Source organism: Mustela nigripes, chromosome 1 (genome assembly GCF_022355385.1).
Source record: "Mustela nigripes isolate SB6536 chromosome 1, MUSNIG.SB6536, whole genome shotgun sequence".
In the NCBI taxonomy this organism is placed as follows: domain Eukaryota; kingdom Metazoa; phylum Chordata; class Mammalia; order Carnivora; family Mustelidae; genus Mustela; species Mustela nigripes.
This window is the reverse complement of record NC_081557.1, coordinates 81,608,770-81,629,176: the sequence shown is the minus strand read 5'-3', so window position 1 is coordinate 81,629,176 and position 20,407 is coordinate 81,608,770. Positions and strand designations below refer to the sequence as shown.

At 49.3% G+C, this 20,407-nt stretch overlaps 1 protein-coding gene across 4 annotated transcripts in view; it reads left to right on the top strand.

The window, feature by feature from the left end:
* The window catches only part of FLI1 (Fli-1 proto-oncogene, ETS transcription factor), a 122,655-nt gene that overhangs the window by 30,813 nt on the left and 71,435 nt on the right, over nucleotides 1–20,407 (top strand). The window contains exon 1 of one of the 4 annotated variants that reach the window (XM_059413959.1): nucleotides 11,316–11,386. The exons of the other annotated variants lie outside the window; for them this stretch is intronic. Coding sequence (XP_059269942.1) covers nucleotides 11,333–11,386 — 54 coding nt within the window. The 5' untranslated portion in view covers nucleotides 11,316–11,332. Of the gene's footprint in view, nucleotides 1–11,315; nucleotides 11,387–20,407 lie in introns of those variants that run through there. 4 annotated transcript variants of the gene reach the window in all.

Genomic DNA, 20,407 nt, shown 5'->3' with positions numbered 1-20,407 from the left:
TTCCAGGGCAGGGAGGAGGAAGAGGAAAGGGCAAGCTCGTCACTGTGGGCATGGCACGTTGTTGTTTTTCATTCTAAGGAGGTAGGATCGTTTCAGAAAGCAGCAGGCATCTGCCCGGCAGCCAGTGGGCACAGCGGCCCTCTGTGTAATTTTCCAAGGTGGGGAGGAAGCAGCGCGGCGGCCTGGGCCTCTGCCCATCGGCTTGGCTTCCGGGGAACGGACCGCTCTGGGGAGAATGCCCGAGCCTGCCACATGAAAGGCCCTGTTTCCTCCTGCCGCCACTTCGAGCGATGGGGGACATTACCCTCTTCACCCCGGCTCCAAGTGCACCCCAAACCAGAGTCCCCGGTCCCAGTCCCACATGCACCTGTGATGTGGCTGAGGAAACTGTGCAGGGCCTGTGTGAGGAGGGAGGAAATTCCCAGAAGGCACCCTCGAAGAGGAAACGGACTCCTTAAGGTTTTGCTGTCAGGTAGCCTTTATTCAGTGATTGCTAAGGGTCAGAAATCCCTGCAGAGGAAGGGATACTGCGGACCTGGAGACTTCTTCCAGGTTCTGGCAGTTCTACCGGGGCCCCAGACATTTAGGTCCCCAGGGTTGATCCCAGAGGGTGGTGTGGGACTGCGGGGGAGGGTGGGAAAAGCCCACATCCACGGGTCTCCCCTTTAGTTCCCACAGCAACCCGTGAGGTATATATTGCAATTACCCATCTTGTGATGAGGGAACTGGGGCCCAGAGATGTTAAGTAATTTACTCAAGGCCACATAGCTGCTCCACATGTCATGCCCCATCTCTTTTGCACCCAGTTTCAAGGGTTTGCAAGGCAAGACAGTCACTCCCTGTGTGCCTGCGCCCCTCAAGCTGAAGAGGACGTGGCCCTAAGAGGCCATCTGCTACCTCTCCTGGACGGTTTCAGCTGGGTGTGGATGGGTCAAAGTCGTGCTTCAAGAAAATGCCCTCCAGCCTGGGAGTGGAGGAGCCCACACGACCATGCACGGAAGAGGAAGCCCTCCAATGTTCCCACGGGGTATCTAAGGTGGTGTCCATTTGGTGGGGGGCAGGGGACTGTTCTTGGGAGCCTCTGAACGGGAAGCCTCATAGATAATGGCATCCCCAGTTTAAAAATTCTATGACATCTATTAAGTCATGTGAAAGCTGAAATGCAGGCAGGCCAGCTATTAAGATGGGGACAAGAGGAGCCTGCTAGAGTAGACTGGAGTTCTAATCCCAGCTCCTGCCCTCAACGGGATGTGTGACTCTGAGCAAATCATGTCACTTTCCTAGTCTCCGATTTCTCATGTGCAACACGAGGGACGTACTCCCCATGCGATCTGGGATACAGAGACGATCCTCCCCAGCCTCCAGAGGCTCCCCCAAAGCCGGCCAGGCAAAGCCACTGCTGAGCACCGTCGCCTCCCCTTCCTTTTCCAGCCTGGCTGGAGTGTAACTGGGGGGAGGCCAGGTCCATGGGAAGGAGGAGGGGGCAAGATTCCTTTCCATTTATTTCCTGCACCTGGAGACAAGAACAGAAGCCATTATTTGGATGACTTATTGTTTAGAGCTTTTGTTTAGTTTTTTCTTTTTAACTTTATAAAAAGAACCTTGCATATTTTTCAAATTTCAAGCTGACTAACCCAGCTCACCACCTTGCAACTGGCCAATCACTGCACACATCTTAGTAGCAACAGACTGTTACTTATCTGTACCGCACGCAGGACGTGGAGGGTCCGTGAAAGGGGAGAAGCTGCAGAGCAGCTGAGGTTGCTCGGACACAGTGGAAAATCCAGAAGTGCAGATGTCGATCCAAATTGGGCTGAAAAATCTCATGAGATCAGGCTTTCTTGGACTTCCTGCTTTTAGCCGAAGCAGTATGTTCAACATAAACGAACTTTCGGTATTTTGAAACTTCCGTTTCTGATCTCAGAACCTGGAAGTAAAGAGCTGTGGTGAACATTTCCACAAATTCTGTCATGGCTGTGCTAGAGGCCAGGTTGAACCCAGTCATCATGGAGCTGTGGGACGTACCGCCACCACAGCAGGCTGCGGGGACAGCCATGCAAGAGGGGGAGTGGCACGCTGGCTAGGAGCTTTGAAGACAGGCAGAACTGGGTTCGAATTCTAGCTCTGCCACTTCTGGCCTTGTAACTTAACCTCTTAGACTCTAGGTTTCCTCATCAGTTAGATGAAGAAAATATACCATTTCCTAATGCCATGAGGACAGAATTGGGTGTGTGTGTGTGTGTGCTTGATCTGCCCCCCCACAAGTATGTGTATGATATAGGCATCTCTGTATATATGTGTGTATACATGGATCTCTGTGTACATCTCCACAATGTACACGTGTGTGTGTATATATATGATTTACTTCCAACTTAAATAACCTCTCCTGGGGAGACGAAAGTAGCCAGTTTCTGATAGCTGCACACTTGAGAGTTGCCGATATCTTCCTAATATATGTCAAATGATGCTTTATGCCAAGGCAGTGAGGGCTCGGGGGTGGGGAGGCAGATAGCATGAGCTCTATGGAATGGGACAGATCTCAGGCGCTCTCCAGGGACCGGTGAGACTCACCCTGGACTTGGGATGCTAAGCAATGTTCATCACAGCCGCTTTTCCTTCCAGAACCTCTCTTGCTTTTCTCAAACAAGCCAAAAGGAATGCCAGGCAGACAGGTCCACAGGGAAGGAAGGTGCTGTGGGAACAGCATACAGTGATGGGTTGGAAGGAGCAGAGCTGTGTAGAGATGAGAAAGAGAAACAGAGATCCAGGGATGGGAGGGACGGTCCATCAACATCCACCCAACGGTGAGAGAGTAGGCTCCCCTCACGTGACACCGCAGATACCCTTACTTCTTTCCTCTTCCGTGCTGTGGCTTAAAATGTTCTTTTGCTTGTTAAATACCTTGTGTCTTCTTAAAGTATTTTTCTTAACATGATGATTTCCAAAATAATACATCAGTTTTGTATACAATGGGGAAAATAGAGAAAAATCACAAAAGAAAAATGTAAGAGCACCCATTGTCCCACAACCCAGAAAGCAACCTGTTAAAGCATTGATATGTTTCCTTCCAGTCTCTTTAATGTAAATATATAGATATATATGCCTTATTTTTTAAAAATATTTTTATTTATTTATTTGAGAGAAAGAGAGAGCATGAGCAAGGGTAGGGGCAGAGGGAGAAGCAGACTCCCCACTGAGCACGGAGCCTGATGCCCGGCTCAATCCCAGGACTCTGTGATCATGACCTGAGCCGAAGGCAGATGAACCCACTAAGCCACCCAAGTGCCCCCATACATGTCTTATTTTTACATAACCAGAATCACATTGTTTTGCAACCTCCTCTTATTTTCTTATTACTAAATTATGGATATTTCCTGTATTATTATTCTTATTCTACACCCCTACTTCTAATGGATATACAGTAAATCACTACAAGTGTGCTAAGTGCTGGGCTTTAAGTCTACGTCACTTTGGTTCTCTCCCAGTTTCTGGGCCTGGGATGGCATTTTGTAACAGGGCTAGATTTCTCTCCTTTTTATTTCAATAAAATATTCTTTACAGCCTTTAGAAAGAAAGCCACATGAAATGCTGAAAAGGAGATATTAAAAAAGTCACAGAGTCCCCCTTGAGTCATAAAGTCGGAGGCCCGGGGGGCGGGGCCAGCCTTAGCTCACCTCCCCGGCCCCGCCCCATGGAAGCCCGCGGAGACCGGATTACAGGCAAACCCAGGACCTGATCTGATAGCACAAAGACACCCACAACTCTGAGTTTCCTGCTGCCACGAGGCCTCTTTTTGCATAGGCTGTTTGACTTACACATACGTGGAAAGCAACTACTAATAATAGAAGAGTTGCCTCTTTTCTTCCGTTGTCAGACTCTCCAGTTACTGCTCAGCGAGCCCAGCGTCTGGGGCAGCTGCCTGCCCCCTCCCTTGCCCCTCACAGTAATAGGGTCAGCAGGCTCCTTGTCAGCAAGAGGCCAGGCCCTTTCGCCTTCTTGGTGTGTGGCAGAGGTTGGGAAGGTAGCTTTCTGCAGGCACTTTGTCTGGCCAGGGAATGGGACCTCAGCAGTGGGGGCCCCTCTGGCTACCCCCTGCCCTCCCCCCAGCCAATGATTTTCTTCTCCTCCAGACCCCACCAACCTGAGCTCACTCAGCTAACCTCAAGAAGTTGGAAACTCCTGGCAACTTTGGTAGAATCAGCCCTTCCCCATCGGGTGCTGATAAATGTGTGAATGAGAATCCTCTAGGAGCCCCTCAGGACTAGCCCAGCATTGCCTCACCCCTGCACCATGCCTTGCAAAGCTGGGACAGCCAAGTTTTTCATTAATGCTTTGACTCCCATGGTGCCACTTATTTCATCATTCATTCATCCCATGAATATGTACTTAGTGTCTCTTGTTCTGGGCACTGTGCTGGAGTTAGCAGCAGGATTGGCAAAGATCCCAGAGAGCCTGGGTGCCTCAGTCAGTTAAGCGTCTGCCTTCGGCTCAGGTCATGTTCCCAGGGTTCTGGGATTGAGCCCTGCTTCAGGCTCCCTGCTCTGCGAGGAGCCTGCTTCTCCCTCTTCCTCTCCCTCTGACACTACTGCTGCTGCAATTACTTGCTTGCTCTCTCTCTCTAATAAATAAAATCTTAAAAAGCAACAACAACAACAACAACAACAACAAAAAAAAAAAACAACCAAAAAATAGACAAGATCCCTGCTATCCTGAAAGATACAAAGAATAGAAAGGAAGCACCTCTACTCAAAGAGTCTGGGTGGAGGGTCTCAGGAGTAACGTCTGCTGAGTTATAAGAGACACTTGATACTCTCCTATGTTATGTTTGACATTGGGATCCTGTCCTTAATCTACCCCCTGTCTCTCTTGAGCTTGGCTCTGTTCACAGCTCTTCCAGCCGCAGAGCTAAAGAGAGACCATCTCTCTGTGCAAGATCAGTTGTGGGCAGGAGAGCGAGCCTGGCTTAGGCACACAGCCCCACAGACCCTTGTGGTCAGGGAGTTCCTAAATGAACTCAAACCTTTGGGGGCTGGGATCTGTTTACTCTTGGCACACTGGGATTTCCTGTTTCTAAGAAAATGGGCTTAGATGCTCAGCTGCATTAACCAAACAACATGTTGACGCAAATGAATTTGAAACTTGCTAGCTCCAAACTCTCTAGAAGGTCAGCTTTAGGAATGAAGGAACCGAATGACGTTCCAAACCCTGAATTCCAAGCAAGATGACTCAGGCCATGTATTTACTGGGGGGACCTCCTTTCCTACCTACCCTTCCAGCCTAACACCTCACCAACTAGCTTCAGAGTCAGAAGATCCCTGGTCACCAGGGAGCAGAGAAGGGGCAGGAAGAAGCTTTACCGGGCCCACGTCTAGCCTTAGATGTAGGTGTCCTGGGTAGCTGTCATGGGAGGCTCTGAATGATTCACCCCCCACAAGACTCCACCACCAATATCCAATCTTCCTGAAAAAGTCACCCTGAGCTCATTTCTTGGAGCTTCAGGAACCTCATGTCAACATACCGAAGTCACTGGTCAACATGACTTGAGCGACCATGTTTACTCTAAGAGCTTAGCTTCTTCGCAAGGTCCTGTGACTGTGGCAAACCTGGCACAGTGGTTTTGACAGTGTGTGGGGGAGGGGAAGGAGAGGAAAATTTATGAAGGGGTGCTTGATTGAGAGGCTCAGTCCCCAGAGGGGAAGGCACTGAGGTCGGAGTGCAGGAGAAGGATGATGTTCAGACCAGAGGCAGAAAAAACTGCAGACACCAATTTGGTGATTGCAGACATCAAAAAAACCCCCACCTCACCTACTTGCCTGCAGTTGGCCTTCACACAGAGCACTCACTTTCCTATCTGTGGCCTTGGGGTAGGAGGAAACTCTGTGGGGATGCACCAGCTCAGGCTCCAGGGGAGACAGCTTTCTTTGCTGGGAGAAGAAATTTTAATCAATATTTGAACCAGGAAACCAAGTGGCATGGCTTCCATAATAAAGTGAACCGATGTGGGTCAAAAATGTGTAAATTACTGGAGACCTATTCCATCACAGAAACTAGAGTCCTCAATGTGGCTCCTGAATATTGCTTCAGCAGCAGCTAGTCCATCAAGGTGAAGTTCCCTTGGGAAAACCCAGGGTCTGCGGAGCGATGCAGGATACTGAGAGTCCCTGTCGGACTGTCTAACACAGTCATTCATTTCGTATTCTGATCATGTATCCAGTAATGTGAACTGTGGGGAAGTCTCCAGAGAATCAGGAGAAAAAAATATCCATGACAACTGCATACAAGTCCCAAACAACAGTGTAGTAATTAAAGAGAACGGAGAAGCGACCAAGGGATTGGGCAGCGTAAGGAAAATGGCTGTGGGTTTGGACTGGTAGGGGAGTCCTCATGGAGGAAGTAGGCTAGGACCCAGGAAGGTTCGTCTTCGTGGGTGTCTACATCTTTGAGTATCTGAGTCAGTATCTTTGTAAATGTTGGAGGCCACGAGAATGATGAGCAGTGAATGGCTACGGTTGATGTTACAGAACTTACACACAAGGTTATAAACATTTCAGAAATGGAAATAAAAGGACTGCCTTCCTAGTGCCATAGACAGGTTGAGCGTTGGGAGGTGGCCACGTGTGGGAGAGAAGGAAAGAAAGAGGACAGGTGTAGGAAGACTCTGGAAAGAAGAGATGAATGGAGCCCATTCCTTTTCTCAATAATTTAGTATCAGACCTTTACTAGGCACCTATTTTTCTAGGAAGCATCCAGCACTGTGAAGGCAATTATGCCTCAGACGGTGTCCCAGTCTTTGACTGACTCAGAGTTTCCTGAGGGAAACAGGCATATACAGACCCTCACACGCTAACAACCAGAAAGTGCTTTCACGATACGCACAAGGTGTCCTAGGAGACCAACTGAAGGAACAACTAACTCTGCTGGGAAGGGCTGAGGTCGTTGGGGATGGCTTCACAGGGCGCGGGTAACAGTGAAGCTGATTTCTACAATGATCTGGAACTGACCGCAGAGAGAGGGAAGAGAAGCTGGAAACTAGGACTTGACCCATTAAAAACGTTTAGACCAGGCTGTACAGAGTAATATTTTAGGTTGCAGGTGACAGGAAAGTCAGTATGTGTTTTTCTAAGACAGTATAACCACCAATATTCAATTCAATGCCATTGAATACGCCTCTGGGTAGAGCACCTCCTCCTGGCAAGGCACTCACTGTGCCGAGTAGCTTTATAGGTCATGCCAAGAGAACATATCCCAAGCCTCAAGAGACCCCCAGGAAACTCGATGAGGAGCAGGGAGAGAGAGGGAGGGTGAAGAGAAACACAACCACAAGTAATTCTGTTATAAAACAGGAATGGGTTCGTGGTTCTAGGAAAGGGGCCAGCAAAGGGTTATGGAGGCAGAGATTCTCAATAGCCTATGTTTGTCCCGGCCCTCTAAGTCAAAGCAGGCCTGATTTGGAGGACCAACCCCTTCTCGTTTCCTCAGTAATATGTCCACGATTCTCCCTCTGACTACCAGCGAAAGTGCTTCCATCCGGGTCCACACAGAGCTATGGGTTTCAAGGCCAGACGCCAGCCAATAGGATATACACAAAAGCCACCCGAAATAAGCCTGACAGCTTGCTGTCCTGACGGGCCGCCATGCTCTGCTCGGGGCTAGATTCTAGGTTGTGCCTCTAGGTGTTCTGGTGGTTTAGATAAAAACTATAATTAGCTGCCACAAACGCAGTGAATGTGGGAGGGGCAAGGGGGAGACCTGAATGTAAAGTTTTTTTCTGGATTCATTTATGTCTGGCTCCTCTTGTTGCCTCGAGTCTGTGTTCAGCTAAATACTGGGGCCTCTTGGGCAATAGGCGTTTGAACCGTGAGGGCCACTTCTACTCCGATGGCTCCCAGTAGAGCAGTGCACAAGTGTCCTCTCTTCCTGAGGGTTTTTCTCCGTGACGTTGTCTTTTCTCTTGCTGACTCTACTGAAAGAACACAGTGTGTAATGCATGTAATGTACAAAGTAGGTGCTAATCGCTGTCAGTGTTATTGGTGAGGCTTCTGGTCAAGAGCAGGCTGTTAAGTAGTCAAGTCTGGGGGGAGTCGAAAGCTGGAGGTGGATTTTCTTTTTTTTTTTTTTTTTTTAAGATTTTATTTATTTATTTGACAGAGAGAGATTACAAGTAGGCAGAGAGGCAGGCAGAGAGAGAGAGAGGAGGAAGCAGGCTCCCTGCTGAGCAGAGAGCCCGATGCGGGACTCGATCCCAGGACCCTGAGATCATGACCCGAGCCGAAGGCAGTGGCTTAACCCACTGAGCCACCCAGATTTTCAACCATGCAGGGTTCTGCGCCCCTAGCCTCCACATTGTTCGAGGGTCACCTAGGAACCCACGAAGTGAGCCTGAACTTGATCCCCATGGAGCACTCAGAAGCTCAGTCAGGGGCCTCCTGGGTCTCCCTCCCCATCTCCTCTGCTCTGTCCCCAGCACGCATGGGTTGTATGTCCCTAAGAGTGCACGTCTTCAAGCAGGACGTGGGAAGCTGGCGGGTCCCCTTCAGAGCATGACCAAAAGTGCCAGCCCCTCACACCTCACCTGTGAGCACAGGCTGCCAGGGGCTCTGACATAAGGACACCCTCCATCAAATCTACCTCAAGATGCCCAGAAGCCTGGCTGAGAAGGCAAGTCAAGGACAAGGCAGCCACACAGACCTTTTGCTTGTAATACATGATTTACAGACATCTTTCATCCTTCCTTTTCATCTCTCTCTTTTTCTTTCTCTCTTGCTCTCTGTTTGACTGAGTTGCCCCAGGGCTGGTGGTTTCAAAACTAGCAGCTGCAAACTTATGAAGGAAAAAAAAAACCCAAACCACAAAAACCTTTCTTGTGAAAACTGTGTGCCAGTGTAAAAGCAGTAGGCCATGCAGGAGGAATGCCTGTGAACGTGTCAGGAAGACAGAAGCAAGGGAGTGTGATGATCACAGCCGGGTCTTTAGAGCAGAGAGGAATTACAAGGCATTTGGGGCACGCAGGAAGTAGGGGACAGGGCAGCAGAAGAGTTTGGGAGGAGGGAGGGGTCCCTCACTGGCCAGTAGGGCCCTCAGAGGAATGGCTCCCTGCATCAGCTGAGGTGTCTGAAACAGTTTGGCTTCCCAAATGCAAATCAGACCAGCTGTTACTACCACATTACTGGTATCTTCCCCCAGAAGACCCAAGATCCAGCCAGCCCTCTAGTTCAAGTCCACTGGGGAACTTCTGAAGCACACAGGAACCTGTGTAACGATGTCCCAGCTCCAGGCTCAGCGCTGGTGCGCCCAGCTAACTCCGGCTCTTACTCACCTACGTACTCGCATCCTTCAGACACTCAGATCAACAGAAAGATACCTCCCCAGCCACAGCCCCAAATTCCTGCTCCGTTGCTAGTTTCAACCAACAACTCAGTCTGAGGGAGTGGGGAGTAGGAAGGACGCGAGGAGAAATCCCGAGACCCTTTTAGAGAGAATCAGGTCCTTGTCTGCCTCAAGACTGGACAAGAAAGTCTTCCAAGGTTTCACTGGGTGTTAGGTCTGGAAAGGAGAATTCCCTGAGGGACGTGGAACTGGCTGAGGCTCTTTCTCCCAACCTCTTGCCCAAGCTCTGCACTCACACCATCTTAGGCCAGAACAAAGAGGGTGCTTGAGACATTTGGCCGGATCATTGAGACAATGTCCCTGCACCCTGCTGTGGATGGGAAGAACAGGCTGTTCGTAGGCCCACAGAGACAAAGGAGGCCCACCCCAAGAGGTCCCTGAGGACATCCCTCATCGCAAGGCACCATGGGAACAGTACAAAAGAGAGGGGCAAGGGACAGCTGGGAGAAGAAGACCCAGGTGGACCCCAGTTGTAAAAATAAGGCAAACGAAATCTAGTGCAAATTTGAGTGTGAGTGTTTGAGGAGAAGCAAAGTTGGTGAAGTGATCAAAACTGGGTGGGGTTAATGAGAGAAAGCTTCAAGGAGGAAGTAAGTTCTGAGTAGAGGTTGAAGGAGGGGAGGGACAACGGCCGGGTAGAGGAGGGGAAGAGGAAGTGTGTCCTGTGGGGGAGGGGAGGGTGGTTTGTCTTTGGAAAGGGTGATATTGATTGTATGGGGGCCCCAGGAGCTGTGCCATACTTGAGGTCCTACCTTGAGGTAATAGCATTTGGGTCTATTTTCAAGGAGGAAGAATAATCGTGTTGACTAACAATGGGCAGGTTGTGTAGTGGGAAGACTTTGGAAGGAGCACAGTTTGGAATCTGAGTTCAGATCTTAGCTCTGCTGCCTATGCGCTAGGTAACCTCCCAAGCTTCACCTTCCTGAACTAGGAGACAAGGAAAGACTCCCTCTGGCTATGGTGGGGATATTGGACAAGAAAACGTAACCCAAGGGGCTCAGTTTTGCCCCTGGCAAATAGCAGCTCCTCCATCCCTAGTGACTGGTAGTGTCCTTTGTATTGCTGATGGGTTTGAAAAGCAGCCACAGAAAATTGCGCAAAGTTTCCAAGGGCCAGAGAATAAGGGACCTGGAGGCCTAGGTGCTCCTGTCAGCAGTCAGGCCCTGTCCCAGGCCTCCAAGGGGTGAGGAAGTCAGGCACATCCCCGTGATAGGTCCCGGGTAGCGGTCGTTTGCTGGAGAAGCAGGTGCATCCAACCACGTGTGCGGTCGAATGTTCAACACCCAGCCCTCTGGGTTTGTGTGATGGTTCCCTATTTCCATGATGTAAATACGCCCACCAGGGTGGACTTCTAGATCCCCCTGGGAGGTCACTGCATGTGCAGCTGGGGAGAGAGGGATGCCGGGAGCTCTGGCTCCCCTTGGCGACACCAGGGCTGGCCGTGGCCAGCTCGGGGCAGGATAGGCACCTGACCTCCCGCCTGGCCTCCTTAGGCTCCCTGCTTGTTTGTGGAGGAGAAGAGTGCTGAGCTGAAGGGGCAGAGAAGCAGCATTCCCGCTGTCTTTTCTGGCCTGCATGGGGCAGAAGTAAAGGTTCCCTCCTTGCACCCACTTCCCCTCAGGACGGTTCCATACTGACTAGCAAGTTCATTTTCCTCACAAGCTGAAACAAAACAAAACAAAAAAGGGGCTCCATCCGGTGGGTGGGCCATCAGCAGAGCAGCTCTGCAGGAAGAGGAATCAGGAGGCCACGCAGGGAGCCAGGAGCACCAGGGACTCGCTCTTCCCTGCAAGTGGCCACGGTTTGCCCCACCCCCACCCCATGGGTGCCAGGGAACAAAGGAGGCAGTGCTCCCCCCACCCCCAGTTTCCTGTGAGGTGGCAACAGAGTCTGACTTCATCCTTAGTGGCTTGTCATCTGGCAGGGGCTGCCACAGACTCATGGAATGCCATTTCCAGAAAGATCTGAGGAACTGTCTAGGAGCACCCTTGCTGCCCAGGTGAGAGTACTGAGGTCATACCTCTCAACGGTGTCAGATCTAGAAGCGGACTTCCCCTTCCTGCCTGCTTCTCGGTGGTTCTCCTGTAAGCTGATGGCTGTTGCATGATTCTCACATCATCACCTCTATGATTCCTGTGGCCCCTGCAAGTCTGAGGTCCCTCAGGCAAGTTCTATGCCTTTTCTTTCTGGTGTATTGCCCGCAGTCACCCAGCACAGCTCTGGGCAGACTTGGCGGGGTGCAGGGGGGCGAGGCGATCAGCAGATCCACTCCTGCTGGGCAGTGAAGGAAATGATAGGAGTAGTGGGAGAAGGAACAGAGTCAGGGCAGATCCTCCAGCAAATTCTGTCTTGGGGATTCCCTCCTTGAGTTACAAGGAGTATCTTCTTTCCCCTCCCCAATTCACACTAAGGGGGCATCACCCACTTTTCCTGAAGAGGAGAGACCTGCGGTACTCCCATCACCGGGCAGGATCTCATAAACCATCTGTCAGCTACAAATCAACCTCAGTCAGCTAGCCCTCTGGCTCGGAGGTGGAGTGAGGGAAATGAAAGGAACCCACAGCTCTCCACAACCTCGACTCCAACCACCTGAAAATGTGCCCTTCTGCCTGGGGTTCTCTGGTTCAAGGAGGTGAGACCCACACTGAGCCTTCACATGGGTGATAGAGGGACCCGTGCCTGTCTCGCTCGGTTCCTGAAGAACTTGCTGGTTCTCCGTGTGAATCTTAACCTTTTTTTTTTTTTTTTTTAAGGATTTTATTTATTTATTTGACAGAGAGAGAGAGAGAGAGAGAGATCACAAGTAGGCAGGGAGGCAGGCAGAGAGAGGGGGGAAGCAGGCTCCCTGCTGAGCAGAGAGCTCAATGTGGGGCTTGATCCTAGGACCCTGAGACCATGACCTGAGCTGAAGGCAGAGGCTAAACCCACTGACTTAACCCACCCAGCTGCCCCGCTCCACATGAATCTTATCCTAAAGGCGGAGTCGCAGTGGAGTTCCATCTGCAGAGAGTCTCTACCGCTGGCCTGCTCAGCAGATGAGGACGCTAAGGACACCCGGCCAGGCTCTGCCAAGAGACTTGGTTATGCCCTTTCTAAAAGAAAAAAGGCAGAAGGAGGGACTAATGGCATTACAGGAAGTGAGATGATTATATTTATAAACAATGAGCCCATATTAGCATTTCAGGTGTCCTGATTTATCTCGCAGGTGGGAGGGAAGAACTGCTGGCAACCTCTCACTCTGAGCTCTGGAACAGGATTTCCTCTGCAAGTTGCCGAAGATCAGATAAAAGTCTTAATCTCGGGCACACACAGTTGCAGGCTTTGGCCTCTGCCACTGGGTGCTCAGCTTTCAGTGAAGAGACTGAACAATGGTCTGGGGCCCTGTGCAGTGAAATAGGTGGGAAAGAAGAGGATGGGGCTGGAGGTGGATGGGGACGTCCACCATCTGCACCCACTAAGGGCTCCTGAACAGGTACCGGGCTCCAGGCTCAGGCCCGCCCAGGTCCCTCTGACTGCCTCTGGCCTCCTTGTGCCATACATGGCTTTGTGCATACAAAATAGCCTCAGATATCTACCCCCTTTCTGAAAGGATAGGAAACAGAAGCATTCACTTCTGCTTCTTGAGTTGGGACCTACTGAACCAGCCTGCAAGCCCATATCCCAGGCCTCGGCTGGGGGGGACCGGGAGGTTGAGGAAACGTTGAAACCGTCCTCCCGAATGTTGGTGCCTATTTTTTCACAATGCATCATACAACTTTAACGTCTTCTCAGAATAGGAAGAACCAAGATTTATGAAGTGGCATTTATGAAGTGGCACTCTCTTAGAGGCTGCTCTGAGGAACAGCAGTGAAGCCCATCCCTGAGCAGGTCTGGCCTCAGAATACAGAGTCTATTCGTGCTGAATGAGGCAGCCAACTGTGTTAGCACAAAAAGTGGAAAATCTTGAAATTGGGGTCTTTAGTCCCCAGGATTCTTCTGCTCCACAGTCCCAGTCTGATTTTATGGTTTTACTACCTCGGCTCTGACGGCAAAGCGTCACCTTCACTCACAGGGGTACAAGGCTGACGACTAGACTCAGATTCTCTCATCCACCGCTCACACCCTTATTATGCCCATTTTACAGATGAAAATCCGAATCTCAGAGCAGTTTCCTAATTTCCCCGGAGTCCCCCAAGCACGCTCAGTAGACCAAAGCATTTAGGGCTGCCTTTGTGAGACCAGCATTCCAGGGACCCGCTCTTCCCAGGGCTCATTCCCAAGTTTCTTCAGCAGGTGGAACAGGCCAGTGAGAGCTGCTAAAGCCACCGCCCAGCTTGAGAACAGGCTCAGAGTCTAGAATTCGACAAATAAACTTGCACCCCAAGGAGATCACATCCAAAGAGTGCAGAATGGCTCTGCTCTGAGGGAGGGACTGGAACAGAGGACCCTTTTTCCTTTCTTTCTGACCGCTCCTCTTTGCGAACACAGGGGGTCAGGGGTGGAGGGCTGGGCCCCCGCGAGCCTGGGCACCCACGACTTTTCTGTGAGCTCTGCCCTGGTGGGATTTGAGGGAGCTAGACCAAAGGCTGTGTGAGGGCTGTTCTAGGAAGGGATGGATGGATTTGTCTGCCAGGGGAAGGGGCGGGGAGGGGGGGAGGGGAAGCGAAGTCTAATTAATGCATTTTAGGGGAAACTCAATCTATGGAATGAATGATTTTCCCAGATGGGTTGTATTTAGAGGCTCATGAAAATCCTGCATTTTTCCATTGCTGTTTCCCATCCTTTCTGAGCCTTGGCTGAATGGATCCGGAAATCCTTTGGAAAAGAAAACGTGCTGGTCTGTTCACCTTGAAAAGGAAGAAACCCAAAAGGCGTCATGTTCCTCTTCCTTCTCAGGTGGAGTGATTAATTTTACAAGCATCTCAGGAGGCCCTGCGGAAAAGGCAGATGCCATGTCCTCTCCCAGTGAAAACGCTCATCATAATCTGTGCAAAACAGCACCTTTGGATAAACACAATGTGGCTATATATACACCCTCGGCCGTTTCCTGTTGCTCTCGCAGCTTGTGCAGGCTCTAAGGTAGGGCGAGGCTGTGGCCATAAGCCACACGGTGACATGTACATCAGCCATGCCCTCTGCTTCCTGTGCTGCTGACAGCCTGGGGCTGGATTAGCCCCGAAGGGCTCTGGGGCTGCCCAGTGGGATGGAACCCCCTCACCCCGAGATCTGCCTGCCTGCGGGGTGTCTCCGCCATGCGCTCCCGGCTCTGGGTGCACGTTGCTGAGCCACTGAGATAGATGTCCCTGAGGAAAACACCAATGAGCCAGCATGCGTGTCCAACGGTCTGCTTGTGTAACTTCTGCACCACAAAACAAGAGGTCAAGTAAGACAGGGTGGTTAACAGACAGAGCAGTCCTCTTTCTGTTAAAGGGCCAGCATCGAGTAAAAGACTTCCTGAGCAAGTCGTATTAAAAAAATCCTCTTGGCAAAACCTGAGGGTCAAAGCCACGTGCTAGAAACCCCACAGTGCTGGAAATAGTAACCATGATTTGAACTTCAGAATCACCGCTCATTTCGGGATTTCAAAATGCCCAAGTAGAGAGCTCACAGTGTAATTTTGGAGCAGCAAATGGGACACCCGTTGCACTAAACAGAGAATCAAGGCACCCAAACACGGAGACACTTGTCCAAAACCTAGAGTAAATCCAAAGGGACCGGAACAAAGCTCAGCGCGCCCTCCTTTCTCCACCCACGCAGCCAGTGGTCGGCGTGGGATCCTGCCACACCCTCCTTCTCCTGGAGGAGATGTGGGGCACAACCTTGCACTGTTGAGAAGGATTTCAGGAAATTCTGAGGTGCAGACTCCCACGGCGAGTCCCCATTCCCTGGACCCACGTGTTCACGTGATTCGCTAGAGTAAAAGTCTGGCATGCACTCAGGCAACAAATATTTATCAAGTGCTTACTATCTGCCAAGCTGAGTCCTGGCTTTCCCGGCTGAACAAATGAGACCAGACACCCTGCCTTCTGGAGAGTTTAGTTTAGCCAGGTGAGACTTTAATCACCTTTTTGCATAAATGAATATGTAATAGAAATGTGGTACGGAGGAAGAAGAAAAAGTAGAGTCCTGAAGAAGGACTTAAGGCTGGATATCATTTGGATGGGACGATTCCAGGAAAGCCCCTGTGAAGATGCGGCATTTCCACATAAACGACGGAGATGGGAGGAAGGAGTACACAACATTGCTTCCAACGCATAACCGAAGCACGTTACGATTCTAAAAATCGACTAGTTCCCCTCCCCCCAAAAAGTGATTGCTGTCTGTCTTGAGCTTACTTCCCTCTTGGAATATTTTGGGTAGGCTGTGGCAGGAAAGAAGACAAGCGAGACCCAGGAAGGTAGGGTCCTCCAATGATGTGCCGTCAAGGCACCATTACGGTATTTCATTGCTTCCAAAACATATCTGAGGGATGTTCAAAGGTACTTGGTGCAACCAGATTCCGTGTTCAAAATAGTGCGGGGAACGCTGGGTTATAGAAACCTGCAAAAGCCTCTTTGCCTCAGGACTTATCAGAACCTTGCGTCTGCTAATAGTTAATATGTATCATGAGTCTCCAAGCGAAAGAGAGGAGCAATGTCTTCTGCAGCATTTTCCAAAAAAAGTGACAGTGGAAGGTTTTGTCACTGAGCACTAACATAGGTTCTGACACTTGCATCTGCCCAGGACTCACTTGGGGTGTGTAGTAGAGTCCTGGTTCATGGGCTCGGCTCCTAAGGTGCTAATTCACAAGATCTAGCATGGTCTCTGGAAGTTTTCATCTCTAAAAGAAAATACACCAAGTCCAAGAACCATGCTTCAAGAAAAAAGAACCAGGTTGGTATCCCGAGAAACATCTGCAACAGCTCTACTCATCTCCACAAGCTTCCTTAGTTTCCCCTCATTCCTTTTAAACTGGATGATCCTGGGTGAACAGAGAGCTAAGTTGTTGGTTATCTAGAAAAAAAAAAAAGTCACAACAGCACCAAGAATAATAATAAGCAAAGTGAGTCACAGACCACAAATCTGACCTTGGTCTAGAATCTGTGGGGTGTCTCATGTCCAGCTACAAAGACCACGTTTGTCCTTTGGACTCGGTTGGCAGCAACATGATGTGTGGCAGAAGACTGAAAATTCTTGACACTGTGCAAGGGCAGGATCCAGCAGAATGATTTCTGATGTGCCCATCTGTCTTAGTCTAATTAGCCATGTCGCTTTGGCAGCCTCCCGTCCCTTCAAAAGGAACAAAGGTACCCAGAAAGACACTTCTTGTTGCATTCATATGCAAAGCAGTTGGTGTCTTATTTTCTCTCCTTCTAGTCCTGGCCCATCAGAATGAAAAAGCCTGGAGGAACAGTCTCTTTTCAGAGAGGCGTTGGCTCCCGAAAGCTCCTCCCATCTGGGTTGCAATCAGCAGAATGGGAAGAGAAGGGGACCGGAGCTCGCTGTTGAGACGCCTGGGTTCAGATTACCATTACCTGTGCCCCGGTAGCCCCCCAGAGCTCCACAGTGGCTTGCTGCAGAGAGAAAACACCTTTGCAGTCACACACCAAAAAAAAATCCGGGATACCATATGCCAGGGATCTGACTAGGTTAGAGACACAGGATGCGAAAAGGAGGCTGTAGAAAAAGAAGAATGGAGCGGTGGGGAGTGCTCGCCTGTGCACGTTAAACAGCCCTCCCTTGTCCTTCTCAGAACATTCTTCAGTTAAAAAATTTAGGGATGGCTGTCCTTGTGCCATAACGAGACCGGGATTTTCGCCAACGGTGGGTCTGGGGGTGAGTGCTGCGTAAGAACATATAGAAAGGTGCACCATTTAACCTGTTGCAAAGTCCAGGATGGTTGCTACTGAAACCAGGAGGAGAGGAAGAAGCGGGTGACATTTCTGCAGCGATAAGTGCAGATGGAATGCCTTTGTCCTTCTGAGCCACGAGGTCTGCCTCTTGGTGTGTTTTGCTTGGTTTGCACTAATGCTCGGGCTGGTGGTCATTTGCTCTCGGTGGCCAGTTTCGTTTCCTGGTTTTGAGAAAATGGCAGGGAGGCCTGTTGCTGGGGCATATGCTGTGTCACTGGAGGAAGTGTGCAGTTCTAAAATGTCAAAGCCAGCAGCCTCGTGCCCAGTGCATGCCATCAATCAGCAAGTGTCTCTGGAACACTAAGGAGCCCACCACAAGTTAAAATGGTAGCTGACCGATAAAGATCTCACCTTAAAACTGCCTACAGTCTAACCAAGGGGGCAAGATCAAAAGGGCAAAGGAAAAGGGCATCAGTGTGAAAAAACGCTGCTGCATTTTGGGGCAGAGAGTGCATTAGAGACAGCGTGGCCCCGTGGAAAAGCCTGGGTGTCTGGAGTCTGGGAGGCTGGGCTCACATTCTTCTACTTAGCAGCTTTGCCATCAGGAATGAAGTGTTACCCTTGCAGAGCCTTCCTCTCTTCACCAGGAAAATGGGGAATGCTAATAATACTACCTACTTCCCCTTACTCATGGTGATTAAGTAAGATTATAGGTGTGGGAAGTGTCCTATTAAGATAAATGTCTTGAACTATAAAGTAGTCTAACAATCTCAGTTATTGTTATTGCTATAATCACAGTATAGAGGGAAATAAGTCTAGAAGATTCATCTTCTGCCTTTTCCATTAAAAATGCAGGGGTGCCTGGATGGCGCAGTTGGTTGAGTGTCTGATTCTTGGTTTCAACTTAGGTCATGATCTCAGGGTTGTGAGATCAAGTCCTACAGTTGGGCTCTGTGCTGAGCTCAGAGTCCCCTTGAGGTTCTCCCTCTCCCTTTGTGCCTCCCGCTTATGCTTGCGTGCTCTCTCCCCCTAAAATAAATGAATAAATATTAAAAATTAAAAAAAAAAAAAAGAAAAGAAAGAGAAAGAGAGAGACTGAGCAGTGTACAGGAATTAAACCAGCCCAGAACTTTGTTCTGGTCCCTTGTTATATGCTTAAATTCCTCTCTAATAACTTAAAGGTAATTAATAATGGCTATCAAGAGTATCAAGAATGAGATGTTTTTAACGTTATCCTTGGAGGGTCTCATGAGCTGGTCTAAGAAACTGTTTAACCCAACTTTAAAGGGAGAACCCCGAAAGAATAAGGCAAAGGACAATTGAAACAAGCAGCTGGAAACGGGGAGCGGTTGATCCTGAAGTTTTCTAATCCTGAAACCTCCATCTGGTATCCAGAGGCCAAATATCAATTCCTGGGGCATGACCAAGGAGGCTATCTATTCGGGTTAGCTTGAGACCTTACTACTGAAAACCTTCACCCAACCCCACTAAACAGGAAATGCAAGCTGCTTGGGTTTAACATGCAACCGACTCTTGAGGCCCCCAACCCCCACTCTCGCTCAGCATCAGTGCATTTTCTTCCTTTCCATTACCATGAGCTGTACACGTTCATTTCATATGTGCAGGGCAGCCAGTTAGAAATTGCTAGAAAAAGAAGACCGTCAGGAATCTTTGACTCAGGAAACTTCCAGCAAAAAGGGGTGATGTGAGTTCAGGAACTACAGTTTTTGATGGTGACATTAGCACTCTGGCTTCTGAAGTCCTTGCAATAGGTACCTGTAGCAGAGTCTTATGCTTGAAATGCTTATGGCTGGCTTGATATCCTGCATCCCTTTGTCACTTGAGCAACTTAGAGAATGTGGGAACCCAGAGAGGGTGTGTTTCAGACACACCCAAGACATGCCAGGTACAGATAAAAATCTCCACTGTAGTTAAAAATCTAAAAACAGAGCTTATGGTCAATGATATATCAATAAACCATGTTTTCCCCCCTAGTTTTCCAAAGCAAATGTTTATCAGATACTATATATATGCTCAGAAAACTAGAAAGAATGGTTATTTTTCTGATTCTGAAAGAGACAGGTAGCTACCGTGTTGTCTATGTGCATACTTTCCACTGTAATACTATTTGCATAAGTAATATTTATGGTGCGATATTTAGTAGTTTTCAAAATGCATTGTAATTTGCGGGTATTTGTACTTATGCAGGTGTGTGTGAGGTATCATGACAAGACTGAGATGTCTTGCCATTCGGAGAAGAGCCTGACTCAGCATCCCAAACCAGTCCAGCCCCCAGTCTGTATTCCAAAGGATGGTACTAACCAGATGATAATACTAAGCCTTCCTCCCCATGCCTCAAGCGGGCATTTTCTGAAGGATCTATAAGTGTATTTAAGAGAGTAGGGATATCTTTCTGAGCTCAAGATACATTTCTCCAGGAGACTTAACTCTTAAATGGACAAGAATTTCTGAAGACCCTTTTCAAACTGCATTTGTCAAATTCAGCTGGCTATGTGGGAATGATAGTTTGTTCTCTGGCGGCCAAGGAACCCCCTCCCCGACCCCACCCCAAAAGCAGGAGAAAGGTCTCTTGCTATTAAACAGAAAGAAAGAGTGAGACCTGGGGGCCAGCATGGCTCTGGCCCCTCATCTGTAAAATGAGGCTATACTCTTTGACCTACTTCAGGGCCGTACTACCTGGGAGCTGAAAAAAAAAAAACAAACAAACCAGAATGCATAGCACGAAGTAAGTTATTCCCAAATGCAACTCAAATGATCCACGTCTGTCTCGATGGTGCCCACCACACACACCGGAGCACTGGCATCTGCAACATGGTCCTTCTCCAACCTCAGTGAGTTCTATAACTTGAATGAGCCTTTGGTGGGGATTTCATCCAAACCCCTATCTCTCTACCATGACCTCCACCATGAGTGCGATGTTCTTTTTGTCAGCCCATCCTTTAAAATTGCTTCTTAATGAAATAGAAAAGACACAAATACATTCTTTTAACAAATTCAAACAGAGATAAATTAAGAGCCACCTTGCTTCACCACCCCCCCCACAAGTCTTACTCCCCATCCTACATGTGGCTATTGATGATTTATTGAGGTTCCTCGGAGAGATCATGTGAATCAGGTATCACCTTTTTCTCTCAGGAAACGATCTCTCACGCTGAGTTCCAGTTACTTTTGCTGTAATGTTACTGGTG